This window comes from Astyanax mexicanus, chromosome 8 (genome assembly GCF_023375975.1).
Source record: "Astyanax mexicanus isolate ESR-SI-001 chromosome 8, AstMex3_surface, whole genome shotgun sequence".
NCBI lineage: Eukaryota > Metazoa > Chordata > Actinopteri > Characiformes > Acestrorhamphidae > Astyanax > Astyanax mexicanus.
Window position 1 is genome coordinate 17,172,925 of NC_064415.1, and position 22,001 is coordinate 17,194,925.

General features: G+C 45.0%; 1 protein-coding gene across 8 annotated transcripts in view; it reads right to left on the reverse strand.

The window, feature by feature from the left end:
- Positions 1-22,001, reverse strand: part of si:ch211-200p22.4 (phosphatidylinositol-binding clathrin assembly protein) — a 94,730-nt gene that overhangs the window by 67,547 nt on the left and 5,182 nt on the right. For all 8 annotated transcript variants that reach the window (XM_022678527.2, XM_022678526.2, XM_022678523.2 and 5 more), the window contains exon 2: positions 375-517. In XM_022678527.2, the coding sequence (XP_022534248.1) occupies positions 375-517 (143 nt within the window). The remainder of the gene's footprint in view (positions 1-374; positions 518-22,001) is intronic.

The following is a 22,001-nucleotide window of genomic DNA, read 5'->3' on the forward strand; positions in this document are numbered from 1 at the left end:
TGATTAGGCGACTGATATGTTGTCATAAATTTTGTTGTTAACTTAATTACAGGAGATCTGAAAAAGATTTTAGTGTGCAAAAACACGGCTTCGCTTCCCACAGGCTCTGTATATGGCGGACTGTGCGTGAGAGCAGGAGGCTGTTTATTTGGGCCAGCTCGTTACGTTAGCGTACATTATTAAGCAATGTGTCCACATCTAGGCTGCTTTCTCAGCTGCCATATATCATTAGGGTGTGTGTCTGTGGGGGAGTGTATATAACAGAGAGAGAGAGAGGGGGGGGGAGGGAGGGAAAGAGCCCATTCGATTATGTGCACTGGAGTATGTATATCACCTCGTTGAAGTCCATAATGATGTTTGTGAGTGTCTCTCACCTCATTGCCGTACATCATTAGGTGGTGTGTGGTAATGAGGGCTTTGAAGACCACCACCCAGCTGCTGCTGGCCGTCCGCTCAAACAGGGTATCGGCCAACTGGGGCACATTCACGTTCATCTCATTGGTGCAGTGGATCAGGTCTGGATTAAAAGAAAAAAGAAAAAGAAAAAAAAAAGATGTCACTCACACAACAGTTCAGGTTCAAGGTCATAAACATCTAATGCATTATGATTAGACTAGGCGCACACACAAAGCTTCATTAAAACAACATTAATTCATACCCAGCAGGGGACAGACAGACAGACAGAGACAGAGACTGAGAGAGAGGAATTGAGTAATTATTCGTTTTTTCTCCAAAAAAAATAAATTGTCTATTTTAATAAAACTTTTTACGGCAACAAAACAAAGGCAGGGCTTGGACCCAATAGTTGCCACTTTTAATGTAATTTGTAGATGGATGTTCAGTGCTCACAGCATATATAGCAGTCCAGAAAACATGTACCAGGCCTATTTCAGATGAAAACAAAATCCTAGCTGCTTTTCTTGTTATTTACCAGAGTGTTTGCTTGATTTGATCTCATTTAAGCATCAGTTAAGCTGAGCATTCCTGTTCTGTAGATCGAACTCTAAAAATAACGAGGGGGGGGGGGGGGATAGTTTAGTGTGGACTTTTTAAGCGGGATCTGGCAACACAGCAGTACTGTTTGTGGTGTATGCAAACGTAGTATCAGCGCCCCAGGAGGGGAGGGGGTGGAGGAGATACGTTCTGTCATTACTAGCCCACCGTGCTCCGCGAAACCAGCAAGCTGATTGGCTGTTTCTCCTGAGAGAAAATGTATTTGGGGCCCCCTGTAGTGCAGCGCCCCTATGCGTCGCATAGGCTGCATACCCCCTTTATAAGTTGTATGTCTGGCTGCATTTTGGCTCCAGTGGAAACAATAAACGGTAACAGAATGACCAACAAGACACAAACCATATATAAATACTGTAAGTAAATCCTACAAGTGACTGTTTCATAGGCAGGTGTACTAAACCCTTAGCTCTGCACTGTATTTAAAAAAATGTTTTATTTTTATATATCTTATTCTTATTTCAATTTCTTATAGAATCCACGTGTGAGAGAAACCAGTCTGTTAAGTTTGTGTTATAAGATTTTGTCAAACAAAACTCTAGTTTTCAAGCCATTTTTTATTTTTAAGGTTTTCTTTAAAATTGTATTTTTAAATCTCGTCTCGTTCTCGTGAACCCAATATCGTGTCTCGTCTCGTCTTGTGATATTAATGTCTCGTCACACCCCTACAAAACAATATACTTTACAGCCATAATGCACATACATTGCTCTATGCTTCTAACACAATGAATTACAGTTTAATTTATTAAACACACAACGTGTTGATGCTTCTCTAAAAGCCAGGTATCCCTTACTGGTGTTCACAAATATAACTGAGAAAGGTTTATTAATTATTAAACACCCTGCTGAAATATGCACTGGGGTATATCATGTCCTGAGTGTATCCTTATGTGGCCTTCAAGTTCACAGAATATACATGTCACACAAACCATCTACCGGATTGAGGACTAGTTGAAAGAACATACAAACACATCAAAGAAGCTTTGACAGCACCTTCTGTGAAAGACAGCCTCTTTAAAAATGCAGTAGAGCCTAGTTTCTCTCAACGTGCCTGCATCACCAACGTCTGGATACACAGTTCTCACTCTTAAAAAACTCTAACAGATTTAAAATAATCACACAATAATAAGATGGCAATGTGCAATTAATAAAAAAATGCTGATTGTAAATTGAATTAGCAACTAATCTTTTTTATTTTTTAATCTGCAATACAACAAGCAAAGTGTTGGGGACCAAAATGGAATAGGGGAGGGTTCGGAGATGTTCACTACTCACCAAAAGTGACCAAACAACAGATTACACATGTACTCACTAGGCTTGGGCGATAATGTAAATTCAGACAAGCGATTATCGTCACCAGAATTATCGCGATAAACGATAATATCGTTAAAAATGAAAGAAAAAAGTACCCCACGCGACCGGATTTGCCCCTCCAGTACAACAACGTTTTCTCGCCATATAATCTAGCAGCCAGTAAATATGTTAATTTTTTTTATTTAATTACCGACACATCCTGACAGGTAAGCATGCAAGTTATGCTTAAAAATAGTGCTTACAGGATGATGAAGTACATTTGCACGTGTTTCAGAGATGGTGTCAACCAGAACTTAAATATGACAGAAATATTTGAGACACTGTGTATAATGAACGACCTTAATGACAGCTTTTTTAAGTACAGACATAATATCACTGGGATTTGTAAAATTATAAGCCAGGCAGAATGTTTAAAATGAACATTCAAATCGACATGTAAATTAATAAATAATGGAGACAGTTCTTCAGTAGAAAAATCTAAATAAAGAAAACTTAACAGATTAAATTAGTCAATATTCAACATGTATTTTAGATTAATAAAATGGTAGGTTTAAAAAAGGAACTCTTTTTTTGGATTAAGGTAGGCGTATTTTTAAATATACAGAAATCTTTAAATTAATAAATAAAAACACCGATGGTTTAACTTTAGGCTATAAAAAACTGTAATTATAACTTTAACACAAAAGTGACAGACTGCGCTTAGTGCGCTATCCTTTGTAAGCAACTCACCCATTTAAAGCAGTTTGCCGTATTGGATGCTGGATGAAATGAGAATCAGAATCTACTGTGTTGTTAGGATTCTTTTTTTCTGACATATGTAACTTCTAATCTAAACGTAAAGTCCGCTCTGCACCGCTTCTATACCCACCTCAGATCCAACACTCCCTCAATTTCCAGCAGCGAAAACACCAGCTCATGTTTTACGTGAATGCAGCGCTTAGCTCTATACATTTGTAAAAAAAATATATAAGGAGTTCGTTAAAAAATACAACAAAAACAGATAAAGGCATGTTTAAAATATAACTAATAAACACTTCTTATGTATTATTTATAATTAAAACCTTATCCTTGTGCATTTTTTATTAAGTTTTTTATAAAACAAGCCCTGGACTGCTCGAATTTCAGTCTACTTAGATGCATCACGTCGACTTTCACGGGCAGCCCTAACTGTTATTATTATTATTATTATTATTATTATTATTAAGTTGTAGTACTATTTTATTTTTTGTTAGTTATTTTTTTTATTTCTTAATTGTTTTTATATTTGCTTTTTAACAGAAATGTCCCGTATTTGTTCACTTTTTTACCAACAAGCATTCGTGAATCACAGCAATTTAAATTAAATTCGACAATTCGAGTTTTAACACAAATATTTTATTCTGCTTTATAGCAGAAAATTGTGAACTTCAAATACAATCCAGGAAAATTGGAAATCTTGTCTTATAGTTAACAAACTAAATAAAGTTTTAAACATAGAAGTATTCGTTTCTTATTATTACATTTTAAAGTATAGAAAATAAACCTCTTACACCACTAGGACAAAAAAACGTTTTTGCAGCTGGCAAAAATTATACAATACACACATTCGGTAGCTACATGTACCCTTTAACTGCTCTGTGCCAGCACGCTTAAGCATTCTTTGCGAGGAAGACAAGCATGTTGCCCTTGTCGGGTTTAAGATGAGAGCGTGAGGGACTAACAACATTTCCAGCTGTGCTGAAAACACGCTCGGATGGGGTGCTTGTTGCGCACACACACAGGTATTTGCGTGCAAGTCTTGCCATTATAGGCAAGCGTTTACTGTTTGTACTGACTGGATGAACTGCTTTCTCCTTTGGTCAGACCAAGTTTAGAACACTCATTCGGATGATGTATCCTGAGATGCGCACGCAAATTGCTGGTATTGCCGTCCTTTGTCATGATCGACTTTCTGCACAGACGACATTTAACTGCATTGATGTCTAATGTTCGTCTGCTTGGAAGCCAAAATACTGCCAAATCGGCGAGGTGACACCTTTCTTTTGTACAAGATCCTCCATTTTTCACCGTCCAGCCAGGAGAAGGTCACACGGAGCAGTAATTAATTTGCATGTACCCAGCATTCAATTCCAGAGTTAAACTCTTTGTTCTGATATAATCAACTTACGTTTTAATTTGAAGCATATTATGTATGTGTGGTCTAAAATACTACCTTTTTTCTTATGGCTATGAACATGTCATAGATTAGATTAATGAAATAATGTGGTTGATTAAAAAACGGACCCCAAAAAAAAACACGTGGTTAACGATAACGCACCTCATATCTTCACTGGCTTAAATTATCGCGATATTCGATAATATCGTTTATCGGCCCAAGGCTAGTACTCACTAAATATCAGAACATTTCACATTTAAACATCTTCCAGGCATTTCAATCCTACATTCAGTTGTTTCTTCTGTTTTGAAGCAATAAAAAAGGACAGGAGCTGTACCCAGAGAACATCAGAAATAATCACAAACTAACTAATTTTAATTATTAATTATTATATTATATTATATTATATAATTATTATTCAAAATTATCGTCATCAGATTAGTTGACTACCAAAGTAATCATTAGTTGCAGTAATTCAGTTTTATTCAACCAAAAATGTTTATTATTTTTACTTTAATAAAACAGATAAACAGCCAACAACACTCATTTATCATAGTCTCGGCACTTTCACATCAACAAAGACGAACAAAAATCCCCTAAATGGCACTTGAGACAATGTTTTTTTTTTTAATGACATCAAGAAAGTAAAAACAGCAAAAACAGAGATAAATGGCATTTGTCAAACAAAAAAGAAAACCTAGAGCAAACCTTTATGAGTGATGCTTAAGTTAAGTACTCCAATATAAAATGTAGTCATGTAGTCACTGCCAGTTAATGTTCTCACTATTTTCATTTATGTGCTGATAATGGGATGCACAATTATCACTAAGCCAACTAATGTATAAAGTGATACTTTAGCAACCATGTTTATGATGGACTATATCGATAACTGATGTTGAACATCTGTTGCAGCTCTAACATACATTCAATTCACTTGGAGGAAAAAAAAAATAAAATGCAATATTAACTTCGAATAAAGCCAGCATGAACATTACCAATCATGTGTGTTCAGCAGGCTCTGTGGTAGAGCTCAGTGCTTGGTCCCCAATGATTGGAACTTGTAATGTAATGAAGATTGCTGCCTAACTCACAGGTATTACAACATTCCACAGAAATCAATGTGTTCTACATCCATTTCAGATCAAATTATCTAATTGCAGCATATCACCATCAATTTAAATGAACGCATTTCTCAGATGAGTTTGCCTTGTTATTCAACTCAGATTCTATGAGGACAGTGGTGGACTAGTGGTTAGAGACAAAGATGTGGGTTTAATACCCAGATTTAGCAAGCTGCCACTGTTGGACACTTGAGGAAGACCCTAAACTGCACTTCTCCCATGTCCAGGAACGTGTTCTCACTGTATCACTGTGCGTGTTTCACTGTTGTGAATGTCTATGTTCACTGAAGAGATGGATTAAAGGTGGAGGCCAAATTGTGCCTGTGCTTCTAGACCTAGTGTGGTCAATATGGTTATTGTATTTCTTTGAGTTTCCAAATTGTAAACAATCTAGCACCATATTTGAAAGTGACAGAATATCTGGACCAATGTTTGTTCGTTTCCGCATACTTGACGCTAAACAATTTGTAGAAAGTTGTCAGATTGGTGAGTTTTTTTATGTGTTTTATCTGAATTCTTCTTTTCTGGTCAAATTTGACTCCCTGTTATGGGCATGTGTTTCACACAGCAGAATGAAGATTATCTTCATACTCCTTACATTTCTGCAAAACAAACTGCAATATGGTTCAATTGATCTGGACTGAGACAACCTCTTTTGGTGGGACCACATTTTGCCACTTTGGTGAGGATCGTGGTGCATGGCACCTGCCATTATGGTTTAAATCTGTGCAGGTGTAAAACACACCTTTAAATCTCATTAGAAAATATTGGATTTGACATTGATTTGACTGCCCACACAGCCTAGAAATAAAAATCAGATCTGTGTCAAAATAATGCAGAAAAAAAACAGGTTTTAGTTACTTCAGCTTGATTGTGTGAACATAGCCTTACTTAACACACACACACGCACGCAAAGCAGAGTAGGGCCTGTGAAGGTCTTCTGGGCTTGTCCATTGTTTTAATGAGGAGCCCCAAACTAGTCCAGTTCCCAGATGGAAGAATGACTGATCACAGCCATCACCCAGAAGGAAAGAGCGCAGTGCTATGCTGTGACGTGTAAATCACCTGTGACCTCTAAGTTATAATGAGACAGTACAGTACAGTGCAGATGACTGAGGAAGCAGCATGCTGGCTGACAGAGCTAGAGCTGGCCATTTTTTATGCAGTACAGTACTCCATCTGAATGCATGCACGCACCCTAAATGTGTGTGTAGATTAGTTTAGGTCTTTCATTTACATTTTCTCCACATTCACAAGATATTCAATTATGCAGTCGACTCCGGAGTGTGAAAAGGCGCCTGTGTAACAATGTTTTATTTATAATGTGGTTTCTCCATTTCTGTCTCTCGCCATGGCCTTGTACCGCTGTCCTGTTTCTCCCTCTCTCTTTCTTTCTCTCTCTCGCTCGCTCTCCCCCTCACACCGACAGTGTGAAGAGGAGTCTGAGAGCTGATTGGTTCCTGGGGGGAGGACAACAAAGAGACTGGGGGAAACAGAGAAAGGGGGAGAGGGAGAGACAGGGAAAGGAGAGAAAGGGAGAGGATGTGTGGACTTAATAAGACCAGAAGAACACATTTGGATGTTATTGATCACACAGCCAGCTGTCTTAAACAGAGCAAGAGCGAGAGAGACAGCAAGCGAGAGAGAGAGAAAGAGAGAGAGAGAGACACACACAGGAGAGTGTGCAAGGTTTCTCCATAGTACAGCACCACTGACTGACATTGTAGGTAATCTTGTAGAAGTGGCGATGCATGGCTGATTTCCTTCACTCAGCCCCGGCCAAAGCCCTGAGACTGCGCAAATCCACCCGTCTCGGATTTTCTCCTTTTCTCAAACACAAACACACACACATAAGCAGCCCAAGGCAGTGCATTTTACACCAATGTGTGCACACACAAACATCCACTCATTCTCTATTCTAACAGAGAGAGACCAGGAGAGATAGGCAGACACCCTTGTTCTTTTTAAGTTCCAGCACAATACTGGAAAAAAAATTAAGTGTATTCAGCATCTTGTGGCATGATGTGTATGGTTGAATTTGCCTTGCGTGACTATGCACATCCCAAGATGTGAGCCCTAATAAATACTGCTTATCACGAACAAGGGTGCAAAAACATCTGTAGTAAAGTTGTAAGGTAAATCAAATTTTCACTATATTTACATTGACTGAACTGAAATAACACTGAATAACAGCAGACTCAAACTGCACACTCTGCACAGAGCAACAGAGCAAGTTCTTCACACTGCAGACTGTGAGGCTAGAGGCAGAGTAAGAGAGAAATCTACAGTGAGTGAACTCAAAACACCAATCTACTGCTTAGCCAACATTTACATGCATGGCGTCACAATAAAAACAATTTTTCCTAATATTGACTTTACTGTGCATCACACCTGATATATCTTGAAGTATTGCAATGGTTTGGAATACAGTGTTAATTGTGACTCTTGAATCTCCATGCAGAAAACATAACCAGTTATTATTTGCTAACAAATAAATTCAATTGAATTATTAGACTGATTTAATTATTACGCTGCACTAAATTTAATTAAGCACATGCAACAAAACAGTTGGTCAGGTATTCAGACTTTCAGTAAGAGACCCCGTCTCACACCTCCAGCAGGAATACCCTGTAGAGTCTTGTAGAGTTTTGTATATATTCAGCTCTATGAAGGCACCCAAATGCTCAATAATGTGCTCATATGTTTTGGGATCCTACTCTCCTATAACATTTACAAACATATATACTGGTACAAGGTTACGCAGCTTCTCTGGCTCCTTTGATGCATCACTCCATCTAGAAGGTCAGCTAAATAATCCTGGTTTTGAACACCTATAATATTTTATTTATTCCATTTCACAGGGATATAAGATTATTCAGACACTGAGGTCCTTTCATAGACTTCAGATTTAAATAATCATTCAAATCCAAGCTGATCAAGGTCACTGATTGATCTTAATGGGTCATTTGGAATATAACATCATATTAAACAGTGTTTTTTTAAACTTAGTTTTACATAAAATTACAGGTACTTTAGCAAGGCAAAACAATAGTGTAATGTCTTTTCAAACATGTAAGTTTGGACCAAAGTCCAAAATTGAACTAAAATTCAGATGCGTTTGAAATTCAGACATTGATTTGTTTTGGTCCAGTTAGTTATGGTTTTACACTACAGGTTAGTGAGCAACTATAATTTAACTATATTTGAAACTGTTCCTTTTGTAGGGTACACACTGCCTTTCTAGGTGTTGTGGCAAATTCTGCCTCCCTGCCAAGAATCTGACTACCTTCAATCTCCCTTTAATCATTAATCTACTGATACAACAGATACAACAGACGAAGGAATCGTAAGAATCTATTGCTCGGCTACTGCACAATGCACATTACATTACATTACATTTGGCAGACGCTTTTGTCCAAAGCGACTTACAATAATGAAGTACAAAAGTAATAGGAATTAAGATAACCCGTTTTTAGATAGGGCTTAAAGGAGGTCAAAGGGAAATAAAGGGATAGAGAAGTGAAGGAGGGGAAGAAGGAAATGGGGTTAGAAGTAGTTAGTGTGTTAGAGGTGTTAGGAGAGTAAGTGCTCTTTGAAGAGCTCTGTCTTCAGGAGTTTCTTAAAGATAGCGAGAGATTATCCTGATCTGGTAGTGGAAGGTAGTTTGTTCCACCATTGGGGAACTCTGTATGAGAACAGTCTGGATTGCTTTGTGTGAGTGTTTGGCAAAGCGAGGCGACGTTCATTGGAGGAGCGCAGCGGCCGGGAGGTAGCGTAAGCCTTCAGGAGTCAGTGCAGGTAGGAAGGAGCCTGTTCTGTCATCACCTTGTAGGCGATTGTAAGAGTTTTGAATTTGATGCGAGCATCAACTGGTAGCCAGTGGAGCTCAATGAGCAGCGGGGTGACGTGCCCGTTTTGGTTGGTTGAAGACCAGACGTGCTGCTGCATTCTGGATCATTTGGAGTGGTTTTACTACGCAGGCCGGGAGGCCAGTTAGCAGGGCATTGCAGTAGTCGAGGCGTGAGATGACGACTGCTTGTACCAGGAGTTGGGTGGCCTGTTGCGTCAGAAACGGTCTAATTTTCCTGATGTTATAAAGCGCGAAGCGGCAGGATCGAGCAACTGAGGCCACATGGTGCATGAAGGAGAGCTGGTCTTCAACCATAACACCCAGGTTCCTAGCAACCTTTGTCGGTGAGAGAGAGAGTCGATGCTTATAGAGAGGTTGTGTTGAAAAGATGGTTTTGCTGGAATGAGCAGAAGTTCAGTCTTTGAGAGATTTAATTGAAGGTGATGCTCCTTCATCCAAGAGGATATGTCAGAGAGACACGGCGATATCCGTGCAGAGATTGAGTTATCTTCAGGTGAGAATGACAGGTATAGCTGGGTGTCATCAGCAAAGCAATGGTAGGAAAAGCTATGTGAGTGGATAACCTGACCAAGAGAGGCAGTGTATATTGAGAAGAGAAGGGGACCCAGTACCGAACCCTGGGGAACCCCAGTGGATAGGGAGTGGGCTGAGGACAGCTGTCCTTGCCACGACACCTTGAACGAGCGCCCAGTGAGGTATGATCTAAACCATGACAGCTGAGATCCCCATTATAGTTATATCCCCAGTATAGTTAGGAGGAAGTCGTGGTTGACCGTGTCGAAGGCGGCCGAGAGGTCCAGCAGAATGAGCACTGAGGACTGGCCTGCAGCTCTAGCAGTTTTCAACGCTTCAGTCACAGACAACAGAGCCGTCTCGGTAGAGTGTCCTTTTTTGAATCTAGATTGGTTCTGGTCCAGGAGGTCATTCTGGGAGAGGAAGCCAGAGACCTGATTTAAAACTGCTCTCTCGAGTGTTTTAGAGAGAAAGGGTAGTAGTGAGACCGGTCTGTAGTTATCAACCTGGGCGGGGTTGAGAGAAGGCTTTTTAAGCAGTGGTGTCACATGTGCGTGTTTGAAAGCAGTTGGGAAAACACAAGAAGTTAAAGAGGCATTGATGGTGTGAGTGATAGCCGGAATGATTGCAGGTGCGATGGTTTGTAGTAAGTTTGAGGGAATTGGGTCAAGCGGACACGTAGTAGGACGGCTACGTGTTATAGGAGAGCCAGTGTCTCGTTCTCAGTGAGAGAAGTGAACGAGGAGAGCGCAACGCCTTCGGTGGAGGGACACCGGGCTGCAGAGCATGTAGTAGGACTGCTACATGTTACGTCAGTAAACTGGTTGCTGATAGCTGCCACTTTCCCAGTAAAGAATGATGCAAGTGTTTCAGCAGTAAGGCATGTAGCCGGAGGAGGAGGAGGAGGGTTCAGTAGTGATTTAAAAGTAGCAAATAGTTTCCGGGAGTCTGTGAGGGAGCTGAATTTATTGTGATAAAATTCAGCTTTAGCAGTCGTGATGCTGGCTGAGAAGGAAGCCAGGAGCAGTTGGTAGTTTTTTAGGTCTGCTTGTTTTTGGTTTTTATGCCATTTTCTTTCGGCAGTTCGGAGTTTGGAACGTAGTTCCCTCAGTGAGTTATTTTTAAGCCATGGCTGCGGTTTGCTAGAGCTAATGGCTCGAGATGTAAGAGGACAGAGGTTGTCCAAACAGGAGCAAAGGGAGTTAAATTTAACACAGCACTCGTTATTGTTCTTCTTCTCTTGTTTAATGGTTGATGATAGCTTGTAATTTGGTCCCCAAGACTGAAACATCATTGCAGCCCCTTTCAGTCCTGCTGTTTTAGTTTGACCAAACTGAGAAATCTGAAGGTCTGAACCAAACTAGGTTTGTGTATAAGTACTCTTAGTTACCTGCTGTGAGACCTGACAAATATAAAAGCTACACCAAGTTAGTGCAACACACACAACAGAAAGGTTTTTCAAACATTAGCCTCTGAAATAACAAATCTGTATTTGCTTTATTTAATAAGGTGAGTATCTGTATCAGCACACTAAACAGGTACAAATTGATCTCCTTTTAGATACATACACACAGTCTTCTAACAAACAAGAGGAACATTCTGTCTATACATTAGTATTGCAGACCCTGTTCGTCTGACGCCTTTTCACACACATTGTGAGCAGTGTGAATCCTGTCAACACTCAGGCTCTCCTGCCGTGTGGATGCGGAGGTGTGTGCTCAGCAGCGCATTTCGAGTGAACAGAATAAAAGGTGCTGCCGGGAACTGAGGCAGCAGCATGAAGTCAGAAGGTCATCACAGCTTCGTACAGACTGGACCTGACCCCTAGGGTCATGAGGTCGCTCTGATTTCTCTGTTGCTGCATGAGAAGCCTATTGTTAGACCCACACAGAGCAGGCTTTCAAATTGGTACTGGACTGCTCCAGATACTAGTCAGGAAAAAAAAAAAAAAGGTAGAGAAAACAGAAAGAGGAGAGGGGAAAGAAGAAGGGGAAAAAAGGCACCTCCCTTGCTGATTTCATTGCAACAAGAAAATTAGTTCTCCTACTAATCACAATGTGCCATGAGAATCTACACCAATTACAGTTACAGATGAGTGAGAGACTGTGTGTGTGTGTGTGGGTGGTTTGATGAATCAAGCTATTCAGCAGTAAATGGGCTATAGTGCAGTTATAGCGCAAGATTTCTCCAATCTATCAATCAAACAGTCTCTCACGGAACGAAGTAATTGAAAAGGGTTTAATCTGAGGTATAAACTGTAAATGCTCCACAGGAACAAGGAGGAGTTTAAACATTGTGTTGCTTCGAAAAGCTGGAATGGTAAAAAAAACTAACCAAAACAGCAAGTAAAGAAATAAGATTAAACAACAACAGAGCACTTTGGGCATTTTCATACCAACATTTTATCCAGGGCGCATTTGCATGGGTACGTTGAAAGCTGTTTTGGAGCCCGAGAGCAGTTCAGAGTAACATTCTCTGGTCCTTGAAATTAGTGGTCTGGAATTCGCTTCAAGCTAACTCACTTCAAGGGGCGATCCGCTGCAGGTGTGAAAGCTATCTGTTCCCGGTGCCATGTATAATCTGATAAACTGATTGGTTCAGTTTGCATCTCACAGCTTATTTCTTAGGCTGTTTTTAAAAGTCAAGGCCACACCAAAAAGTATTAAAATAAGCCCTTTCCCAAACCAAGTTTTCAATAGATTCAGATGTCAGTCCTTAACTTTTATTTTACATGATTTCCTTTCCTATTTAATTTGTTTCTTATTTCCTTTGTAAAACTGCATGCATGGGAAGGGCACCAATGGCTCCAACTTATACTGTGTGGCCGGCGGCGCCGACCTCGAGGAGAGAGGACGCTGGAAACAGAGCGCCGTTCAGCACCGGACAGCTCCCAGCTGCACCGCCTTCCCATGCCTGGCCACCGTTCAGCACCACTGGTGGGACAGTGGTGGAAAAACACCAGCAGGCGGGACAGCCCCGCCCTCCGAGCACGGCTGGAAGACACTGAGTGCTGCACGGCTGGCAGCCTCTCAACTCCACTCAGCAGCCCCACAAAAAGGCTGCTGAAACGGCATTCTAGGAGGAGAGCCTCCAAGACGACACTAACGCTGTCTCTCTGTCCGTCTCTTTCTTGCTCCTCCACTCTGTCCTCCCTACAGAATCCTGTCCCGCAGTGTGAGCCGCCGTGTCCGGGACTCCAGGACCCTTCTGCCAGCCCGAAGAGGAGCTCATACCCTCCTGCGGACTGGCTCTGGACTCAGCCTCCGGCCCTGCCCCGGCTGATCCCACAAGGAGTGGGCTGCAGAGCTAAAGACTGAACTTTTTCCTTTTGTCTGTGAAAGACTCTAAATAAAATTCCCCTTCGGGGTTGTTTAAGTTATCCTGGTCTCGGTGTGTTTGGTCCCCCACCCCCGCCCCGGCGGCTCACACTGGTGGAGAATGCGGGCACGGGACCAAACGGACCACTAACTGACCAACAAAAAAAAAAAAAAAAAATTTGTCATCAAAAAAAAGAGAGAGACTAATTTCCCTGTCTTTTAACCCAGAGATGGACCAGGTGATACGGCAGCTTTTGGAGGCCAACCTCACCCAACAAGGGGTAACCCAGGACCTCGCCCGGGGACTTCGAGAGGTCACCGGAGAACTCCTGGCAGCGCGACGAGCCAGCACGGCAGCAGCCCTTCCCGATCCCAGAAAACATGCCCATCAGCTCCTCACCAAGTTGGGACCGGCCGATGACATCGAAGCCTATCTCTACACCTTCGAGTGCATCGCCGAGCGAGAAGTGTGGGAGAAGGAGCAGTGGGCCAAAATCCTCGCCCCGTTTCTGACTGGGGAGGCTCAGCTGGCCTACTATGCGCTGCCCCCGGAGGATGGCAGTGACTACGAGAAGTTGAAGGAAGAAATCCTCGCCCGGGTGGGGCTTGGTCCTCCCGCCGCTGCAGCGGAGTTTCATCGGTGGGGGTTTAAAACCAGCCAACCCCCTCGACCCCAAATGACACAGCTGCTGAGGACCGCCAAGCGTTGGCTACAGCCGGAGCAGCTGGGGCCAGAAGCGGTCACCGAAAGAGTAGTTATGGACCACTATCTACGCTCCCTGCCATTGGAACTCCGGAAGGCGGTCGGGCTCCGGAACCCCACCTCAGCCAAGGAGATGGTCGAGGCCACGGAAATGGCAGAGTCGGTGCTGACCCTATCCCGACCGGAGAAAAAAAGAGTCCGCTAGCAGTGGCCGCCCAGACCTCTTCGGCCCCACTCGGCCCGAGCTGAAACCCCATGTCCATAACCTACCTCGGCCACGCTTCTTCGGGCCCCGCCCCCGGGAGCCGGCGCGGAGTCCCCAGGATGAACCGATGCCCACCGAACCCGAACCCTCGCCAAGTCGGCCTCAGGGTCCAAAAGCCTGGCTGGCTGGATGTCGGCTGCATGGCATGGAACGGGGCACAGCCCCCACCCGCCTCCTGTGCCTGGACGGCCGCAAGGTGGAAGCTATCCTGGATACCGGGAGCACCGTCACTCTGGCCCGACCCACGGCTTTCCCCTGGCTCCATCCCGGTCCCGAATCCATCCAACTCTCCTGCGTCCACGGAGATCAAAGGCAGGTGCCGACGGCCCGGGTACACTTGGGACAACGCTCCCGAAATTGGGAGTTGTCCATCGGTCTCGTGCCAGATCTGCCGGTACCCCTACTGGTGGGTCGAGACTACCCAAACTTTGACGAGGAACTGCGGGGCAAACCGGAGAGGAGAATGACCCCTCGTAGGAGGAGGAAGCGCCGGCCCGTTGCTCCCCGCGCTCTGGCCGCCAGCGCCCACTCAGGCAGCAGTGAGCCAGCCTCAGAAGGTGAGCACAGTCCCCCCTCTAATCCTCTGTTTATGTTCCACCAACAGGCAAGGCGCGAGGGCTGTCTCAGCCGAGAGCAAAGGGAGGACGAGCGCCTACGGGAGGTATGGAAAGCGGCGCGTGAGGTGAATGGGGAGCCCAAAGGGGAGCCTAACCCAGTGCCCCCATACTTCATTATTAAAGATGACCTCGCTTATAGGGTGGCTGACCTAAATGGAGAGAGAGTGGAGCAGATGCTGGTGCCAAGAGGGAGAACCCGCACCATCCTTCACCTCGCACACCAACATCCTCTGGGGGGACATCTGGCCACCGACAACACGCTCGCCAGAATCCTCCGACGTTTCTATTGGCCCTCCATTCGGGCCGACGTAAGTCGCTATTGCCGAAGCTGTTCCACCTGCCAACTTACCTCCCCGTATAAGCCTCCTCCGGCCCCGTTAGTTCCCCTCCCCATTATAGAGACGCCGTACCAGCGACTCGGGATGGACATCGTGGGGCCGCTGCCGAAGTCTGGCCGGGGACATGAGTACATCCTGGTGATGGTCGATTATGCCACTCGCTATCCGGACGCGGTCCCCCTGAGGAAAGCCACCTCGAAGGCCATCGCCAAGGAACTGGTGCTCCTGATGAGCCGAGTCGGGATCCCCAAGGAAATCCTCACAGACCAAGGTACTCCTTTCGTTTCCAAACTAATGAACGACCTCTGCCGGCTCTTGCAGGTAAAAAGGCTGACTACCTCCGTGTGGCACCCGCAAACAGACGGGCTGGTGGAAAGGTTTAACCAGACGCTCAAGAAAACCCTCAAGCGGCTGGTAACAACAGACCCGCGGAATTGGGACCTGCTCCTGCCCCACGCCCTCTTTGCCATCAGGGAGATTCCCCAAGCGTCCACGGGGTTCTCCCCGTTTGAACTGCTCTACGGCCGTAATCCCCGCGGACTTCTGGACCTGGTCAAAGATGCATGGGAATCGCAGCCGTCTCCATTCAGGTCAGTGATCGATCATGTTCAAGACTTACAAAACCATATAAAAAAAATTATGCCCATAGTCAAGGAAAATATGGAGCAGGCCCAACAAGCCCAAGCCCGGGTGTACAACCGACCAGCCTGTCTGCGGACCTTCCAGCCAGGGGATCGGGTCATGGTGCTAATACCCACCTCCACATGTAAATTCCTAGCGAGTTGGCAAGGTCCATACACCATCACTGAGAGGCTGAGCGAGGTGAACTATCGGGTCGAACAACCAGGGCGGCGCAAGAGAGAACAGGTATATCACATCAACCTACTGAAAGAGTGGCATGAACCCCCCCCCCCTCCTGTGTCTGCCTCTTCCCAGGTGTGTTTTGCCGAGCACGAACCAGAAATCCCCACAGGAGAGGATTTAACGCCAGCCCAGAGGCAGGAGTTGAAGGAATGTCTGGCCCGCCATCGCTCAGTCTTCTCCGAGTCCCCCGGCCGGACCCAGGTGATCCACCATCGGATACCCACCGAACCCGGGAAAATCGTCCGGCAGCGGCCCTACCGGCTTCCGGAGGCCAGGAGGAAAGCCGTCGAAGAGGAAGTCAGGAAAATGCTCCAGCTCCAGGTGATAGAGCCCTCTGCCAGCCCCTGGTCCAGCCCCATCGTGCTGGTGCCCAAGCCGGACGGGTCGTGGCGGTTCTGCAATGACTTTAGACGGCTGAATTCCATTTCCCGCTTCGACTCGTACCCCATGCCCCGAGTGGATGACCTCATCGACCGACTCGGAAAAGCCAGGTACGTGTCCACCCTCGATCTTACCAAGGGCTACTGGCAGGTACCCCTGGCCCCGAAAGACCGAGAGAAGACAGCCTTTGCCACCCCCTCCGGACTCTGGCACTACACGGTGCTACCCTTCGGCCTTCACGGGGCCCCCGCGACCTTCCAGCGCCTCATGGATGTGGTATTAAGGCCCCACCAGTCCTTCGCGGCCGCGTACCTGGATGACATCATCGTCCACTCGGAGACATGGGGGGAGCACCTGGCCCATCTCCACAAGGTGCTCTCGGCCATCCATCAGGCGGGCCTCACCGCGAACCCGCGGAAGTGTCACCTGGGCCTGACCGAGGCCGCCTACCTGGGCTACCGCATTGGCAGAGGGCTCCTCCGACCACAGCAACAGAAGGTCGACGCCGTCAGTAGCTGGCCCACCCCCCGGAACAAGACCGACGTCCGAGCCTTCCTCGGGTTGGCCAGCTACTACCGCAGGTTCGTCCCACACTTCGCCACACTCGCCACCCCCCTCACCGCCCTACTGAGGAAGGATCAACCTGACGAAGTACAGTGGAGCGAGGATGCCCAGGCCGCGTTCGCGGCCCTAAAAAAATGCCTCACTTCGGAACCGGTACTTCGCAACCCCGACTTTAATCTGCCCTTCATACTCCACACGGACGCCTCGGACACAGGACTCGGCGCCGTGCTGGTTCAAGAATTCCACGAGGAACACCCCATACTCTACATCAGCTGGGCCCTCAACCCGGCAGAGAAGCGCTATGCCGCCCTGGAGCGAGAAGCCCTGGCGATCAAGTGGGCTGTCGAGGAGCTAAGGTATTTTCTAACGGGTAGACAATTCACATTGGTGACTGATCATGCACCTTTGCAGTGGGTTTCCAAACACAAAGATACTAATGCCCGCGTAACCCGCTGGTTCCTAGCTCTACAGGAATTCTCATTCCAGGTGCGGCATCGCCCGGGTGTGGCCCATGCGGATGCCGATGGGCTTTCCAGGCGCTTCGGAGGGGGCGACCCGGTGAATCCCGCGCTCTGGTCCCAGCTGAGGGGGGGGCAGTGTGGCCGGCGGCGCAGACCTCGAGGAGAGAGGACGCTGGAAACAGAGCGCCGTTCAGCACCGGACAGCTCCCAGCTGCACCGCCTTCCCATGCCTGGCCACCGTTCAGCACCACTGGCGGGACAGTGGTGGAAAAACACCAGCAGGCGGGACAGCCCCGCCCTCCGAGCACGGCTGGAAGACACTGAGTGCTGCACGGCTGGCAGCCTCTCAACTCCACTCAGCAGCCCCACAAAAAGGCTGCTGAAACGGCATTCTAGGAGGAGAGCCTCCAAGACGACACTAACGCTGTCTCTCTGTCCGTCTCTTTCTTGCTCCTCCACTCTGTCCTCCCTACAGAATCCTGACCCGCAGTGTGAGCCGCCGTGTCCGGGACTCCAGGACCCTTCTGCCAGCCCGAAGAGGAGCTCATACCCTCTTGCGGACTGGCTCTGGACTCAGCCTCCGGCCCTGCCCCGGCTGATCCCACAAGGAGTGGGCTGCAGAGCTAAAGACTGAACTTTTTCCTTTTGTCTGTGAAAGACTCTAAATAAATTCCCCTTCGGGGTTGTTTAAGTTATCCTGGTCTCGGTGTGTTTGGTCCCCCACCCCCGCCCCGGCGGCTCACAACTGGTAATACTGTATTTTGTCCCCTTATTTGTCTCTTTATCTGGTGCTAGACGCACTTCTTTCAGTTTTAGGGACCTTGTAATCACATCTTAAAAAACAATCTGGGGGAAAGTCACTGGGCTATCCTCAGAGGGACATTAGCACAACATCAGTAGCTGACAAAAACCAGGAAAGGTGGAGAGGATGTGATGCAACAGATCAGTTACGACACATTAACTGCTCATCACCACCACAATGGCTCAATCTTAGGATCTGAACCAGTTGAAACGCCAGGCTGTTAACCCTACAGGCAGAGTGCTTAGGTTACATTATACAAAATGAATGAACGCTGAAAATATCAGAATGGACATTAATGGTATATGTGACATTTCAGCACTTACACTGGTGTTTGAAAATGCATTAACATGGAAATATTTATCTTTAACACTACAGAGATTACCATACAGGGTTATGATTTATCATAATTTCACCAATCTTTGCACTAGCGATTAATTAAAAAACGGCATTCATTACTGCATTTTTTAAAAACCCTACAGTACTGCAATACTTTATTATATCTGTATTTTCATGCTGCTACTGCTGTTTTATCTTTGACACATACTCTTGACAAGATTTAGGGTTTTTTTTCTTTCCCCCCATCCTGCACTTTTTAGTTAAGGCAAATAAACAAACTCTGGAGAGGTTCGCTTGCAGGGAAAATATTATTAATCCTTGAACTGACCCAATCATCAGGTGTCATTCTCACTGGCACTTTGCAAAATGACCACAGATACCAGACTTCTCTGGTGCATCCAGTGCATTTAAACCACTACTTTACCAATGGGTATACCCTGATTCACTAATTAGAATGGCCTTCCACAAACCTACGGACATTAGATACATTACCCTCATATCCAAATCTCAAAATACAAGCTTCTCAGCAGTATCTAAACCGGTGAATCAATCAGGATGTGCAATGTGAATAACAGGAAATCTGGCAAGAAGCCTGTGTTGCAAAACCTCAGAATAAAGAGAGTGAGAGTATGTGCAAGCACTCGGAAATTGACCAGGTGGCCAGACGGTCTGCACCTGGCCCAGCTGCCCAGCAGAACTCTGCAGCTGCCACTGACCTCTAGTACCTGTGGGAGCTAATTACAGTCTATAACAATCACAAATCACTGACCGCAGATCAGTTCCCCTGATACAATTAAGTCAGTGCCCATTTCCCTGCTATGGTTTTCCATCTGATTGCCATGGTGTCTCAGTTTGCTGGCTGTACATCCCCAATCAGGACAACGTTTTACTATGTATTTCCATTTTCTAAACAATTCTCTAAAAGCACATGAGATGGAATAAAACAATAAAAACAACCCATTGACTTTGAAATGGGCCACAGCAGAGGACAGATAAATGACAAGACATAAACAGGCAAGAAGCAGTGATGACGCAGAATGAAGTAAGAAAAAGGAGCTATTAGATAGGACTCTGACTGCAGAGATCAAACAAGCTCTCAGGCGTGTTTGAACAGTTTTCTTGTGCTTGAAGAAAAAAAACAGATTCCTTTACCTGCAGATCAACCATATAAGACTATAAGAAAGTGTTTAAATGTAATAAGTGTATATACTTATCAGCTGTCTGCTTCAACAGACTTTAAAAGAGAACGGATGCCAAAGACAACGCTCTTCCAAATACAAGTCTGTGTTCACAGTGCCTTGGGAATAGCCCTGGAACCACAGAGGGCTTAAAATAGCTAGATTCCTCCTTTTGAGGGTTTGTTTGCCATCTCTGTCTCCCCTCCTCCCTTTCCTTCTCTACTGAGTGTCTGCAAGCTGGGAATATGGATTCTGCCAGGCGATTTTGTGAGCCTGCACTCGCTGATCTGGGATCAGTTTTGTGGTTACTTATGTAACGGTTGAGCTGAAGATTTTGGTAAGTAGGTGGCCTAAGATCAGTGTAAAACAAGAACAAATATGATGACGAGGGCATATTTGCAAAAGGCCAGATTGAGATTCCTGCACAGTGAGCTCAGCAGCACGGCTCTGTGGAATACCACAACCATTCCCTAAACCTCATTCCCATATCTCCTGTTCAGCCGCTCTCTCGCCATCACTGCCTCCTTTATACCACTCTTTAAACTGCTTGCTAGCTCAGTTGCTCTCTCTTCTCTTTCCTCCTCCTTTCTTTGTCTTAACAACTGCCTACAGAGGAGTAAAATCATTAACAGAGAGAGATGCATGCATAACAGTTTAGGTTTATTATTTTTTTAGTGTAAAATGGCATGAAAACAGATGCATTGTGTGGAACTAGCAAAACTAACTTGAACTAGAGAGTGCATCTCCTGCAGAAACTGTCAGTGTAATTGCAGCTTAAATCTGTTTCTGTGATATAGGTGTTGGTTGTTATGGCTTTGCTGGATGGTTGCAAAGGTGTTATGGAACGGGACTGCTATGGTAGAGGAGCTGGAGGTGTTGCAAGATGGTCGTGATGTGATAGCTAGGTGGTTGCATGGCGGTTGAAAGTCAATATCAAATGATGAGAGGGGGGGGATAGGGTATTTTATCATGATCAATTCTGTTAATGCAATAAAAATAGTTCAATTCAAATGTATTTAAATAATGTGTTTCAGTACAAATGTTGGCACAACACAGTTTTACAAAGATCCTATCCAAGTGCCTTTTGAAAAAGCCAAAAAAATTATGTTTTCCATGCATATTCTGAGTGATCACTGCTTCCTCTGAGCATTTTTAACCCTACCTAAGAGGTTATAGGGCAGTAATTTTGCAATAACAATGGTCGTAGTAAGATAGATAAACAGCACCAATTTAGTCATTTCCAAACAATCACCCACTGACCAAGTTATTTCCTCTCATTAGGCAATGCCACCAGTGCTGAGAGGGTAAAGCCAGCCAACTGTCCTTTTAAACTGCCGCTAATGCAACATCACTAGACAGCTGAGCAGCTTGGAGGAGAATCTTAAATGCCAATTCTGTAAGATCAGCTAGCTAGTAGAAAGGTGGGGGGAGGAATCACCCGGGCTAGGTCAAGATAGCAGTAAAGTCCTGCTAGTTCTGCTTTTTTCATTTAGAATTAAAATCAGAAACACAAAACTGTTATGTTCTGGAGACAGGTATAATTTTTTCCATTTTAAATTTACTGAAAACCCCCTAAATAGGGCAAGCTACACCCATGCAGCGTACCTTCATCTTGAACTAGAATTCATATAAACTCTCTATTTGCCAGCATGAAAACTAGTACTCAGGCAAGATCAATTAGTTACCACAATATCGAGGCCCCACTACTTATAGTAACCTATGCAGAGATCAAATGTAACAGAAAGTAAATGACAGGCAGCAACATACCGCTTACATAAACCCTTAAACACAGACAAGGCCATATGTAATAGTCCTTGCCTGTTTCAGCACTTCATACATTGTAATAATGCTTTAATGGCATTGTTTACAGAAATGTTTAAATAAGTCTTTTTATTAGCAATGTGTGGTTATATGAGGTAGAACAAAAAAACAAAAAGCCCGCATGATGCTATAAATATCCCAGAGCTTGGAGCATGCGAGATACAGAAGCACTGCTTGTTCCACACAGTCAATCTGCCTCCCCTCAGCCAACTGAGCTAGAGACAATTTATACACAGAACACTGGGGTCAGCTCGTGGCATATACAGTAGTATAACAGTAAAGGTTATGGTTTGTGAAGCGACAACTGGTTGTAGGGAAGTGGCTAGAAAAGGGCAACCTCAACCTGGAGCAAGTGTGCTCACTTTGTGGGAGGGGTCAGAGTGCAACATCTGT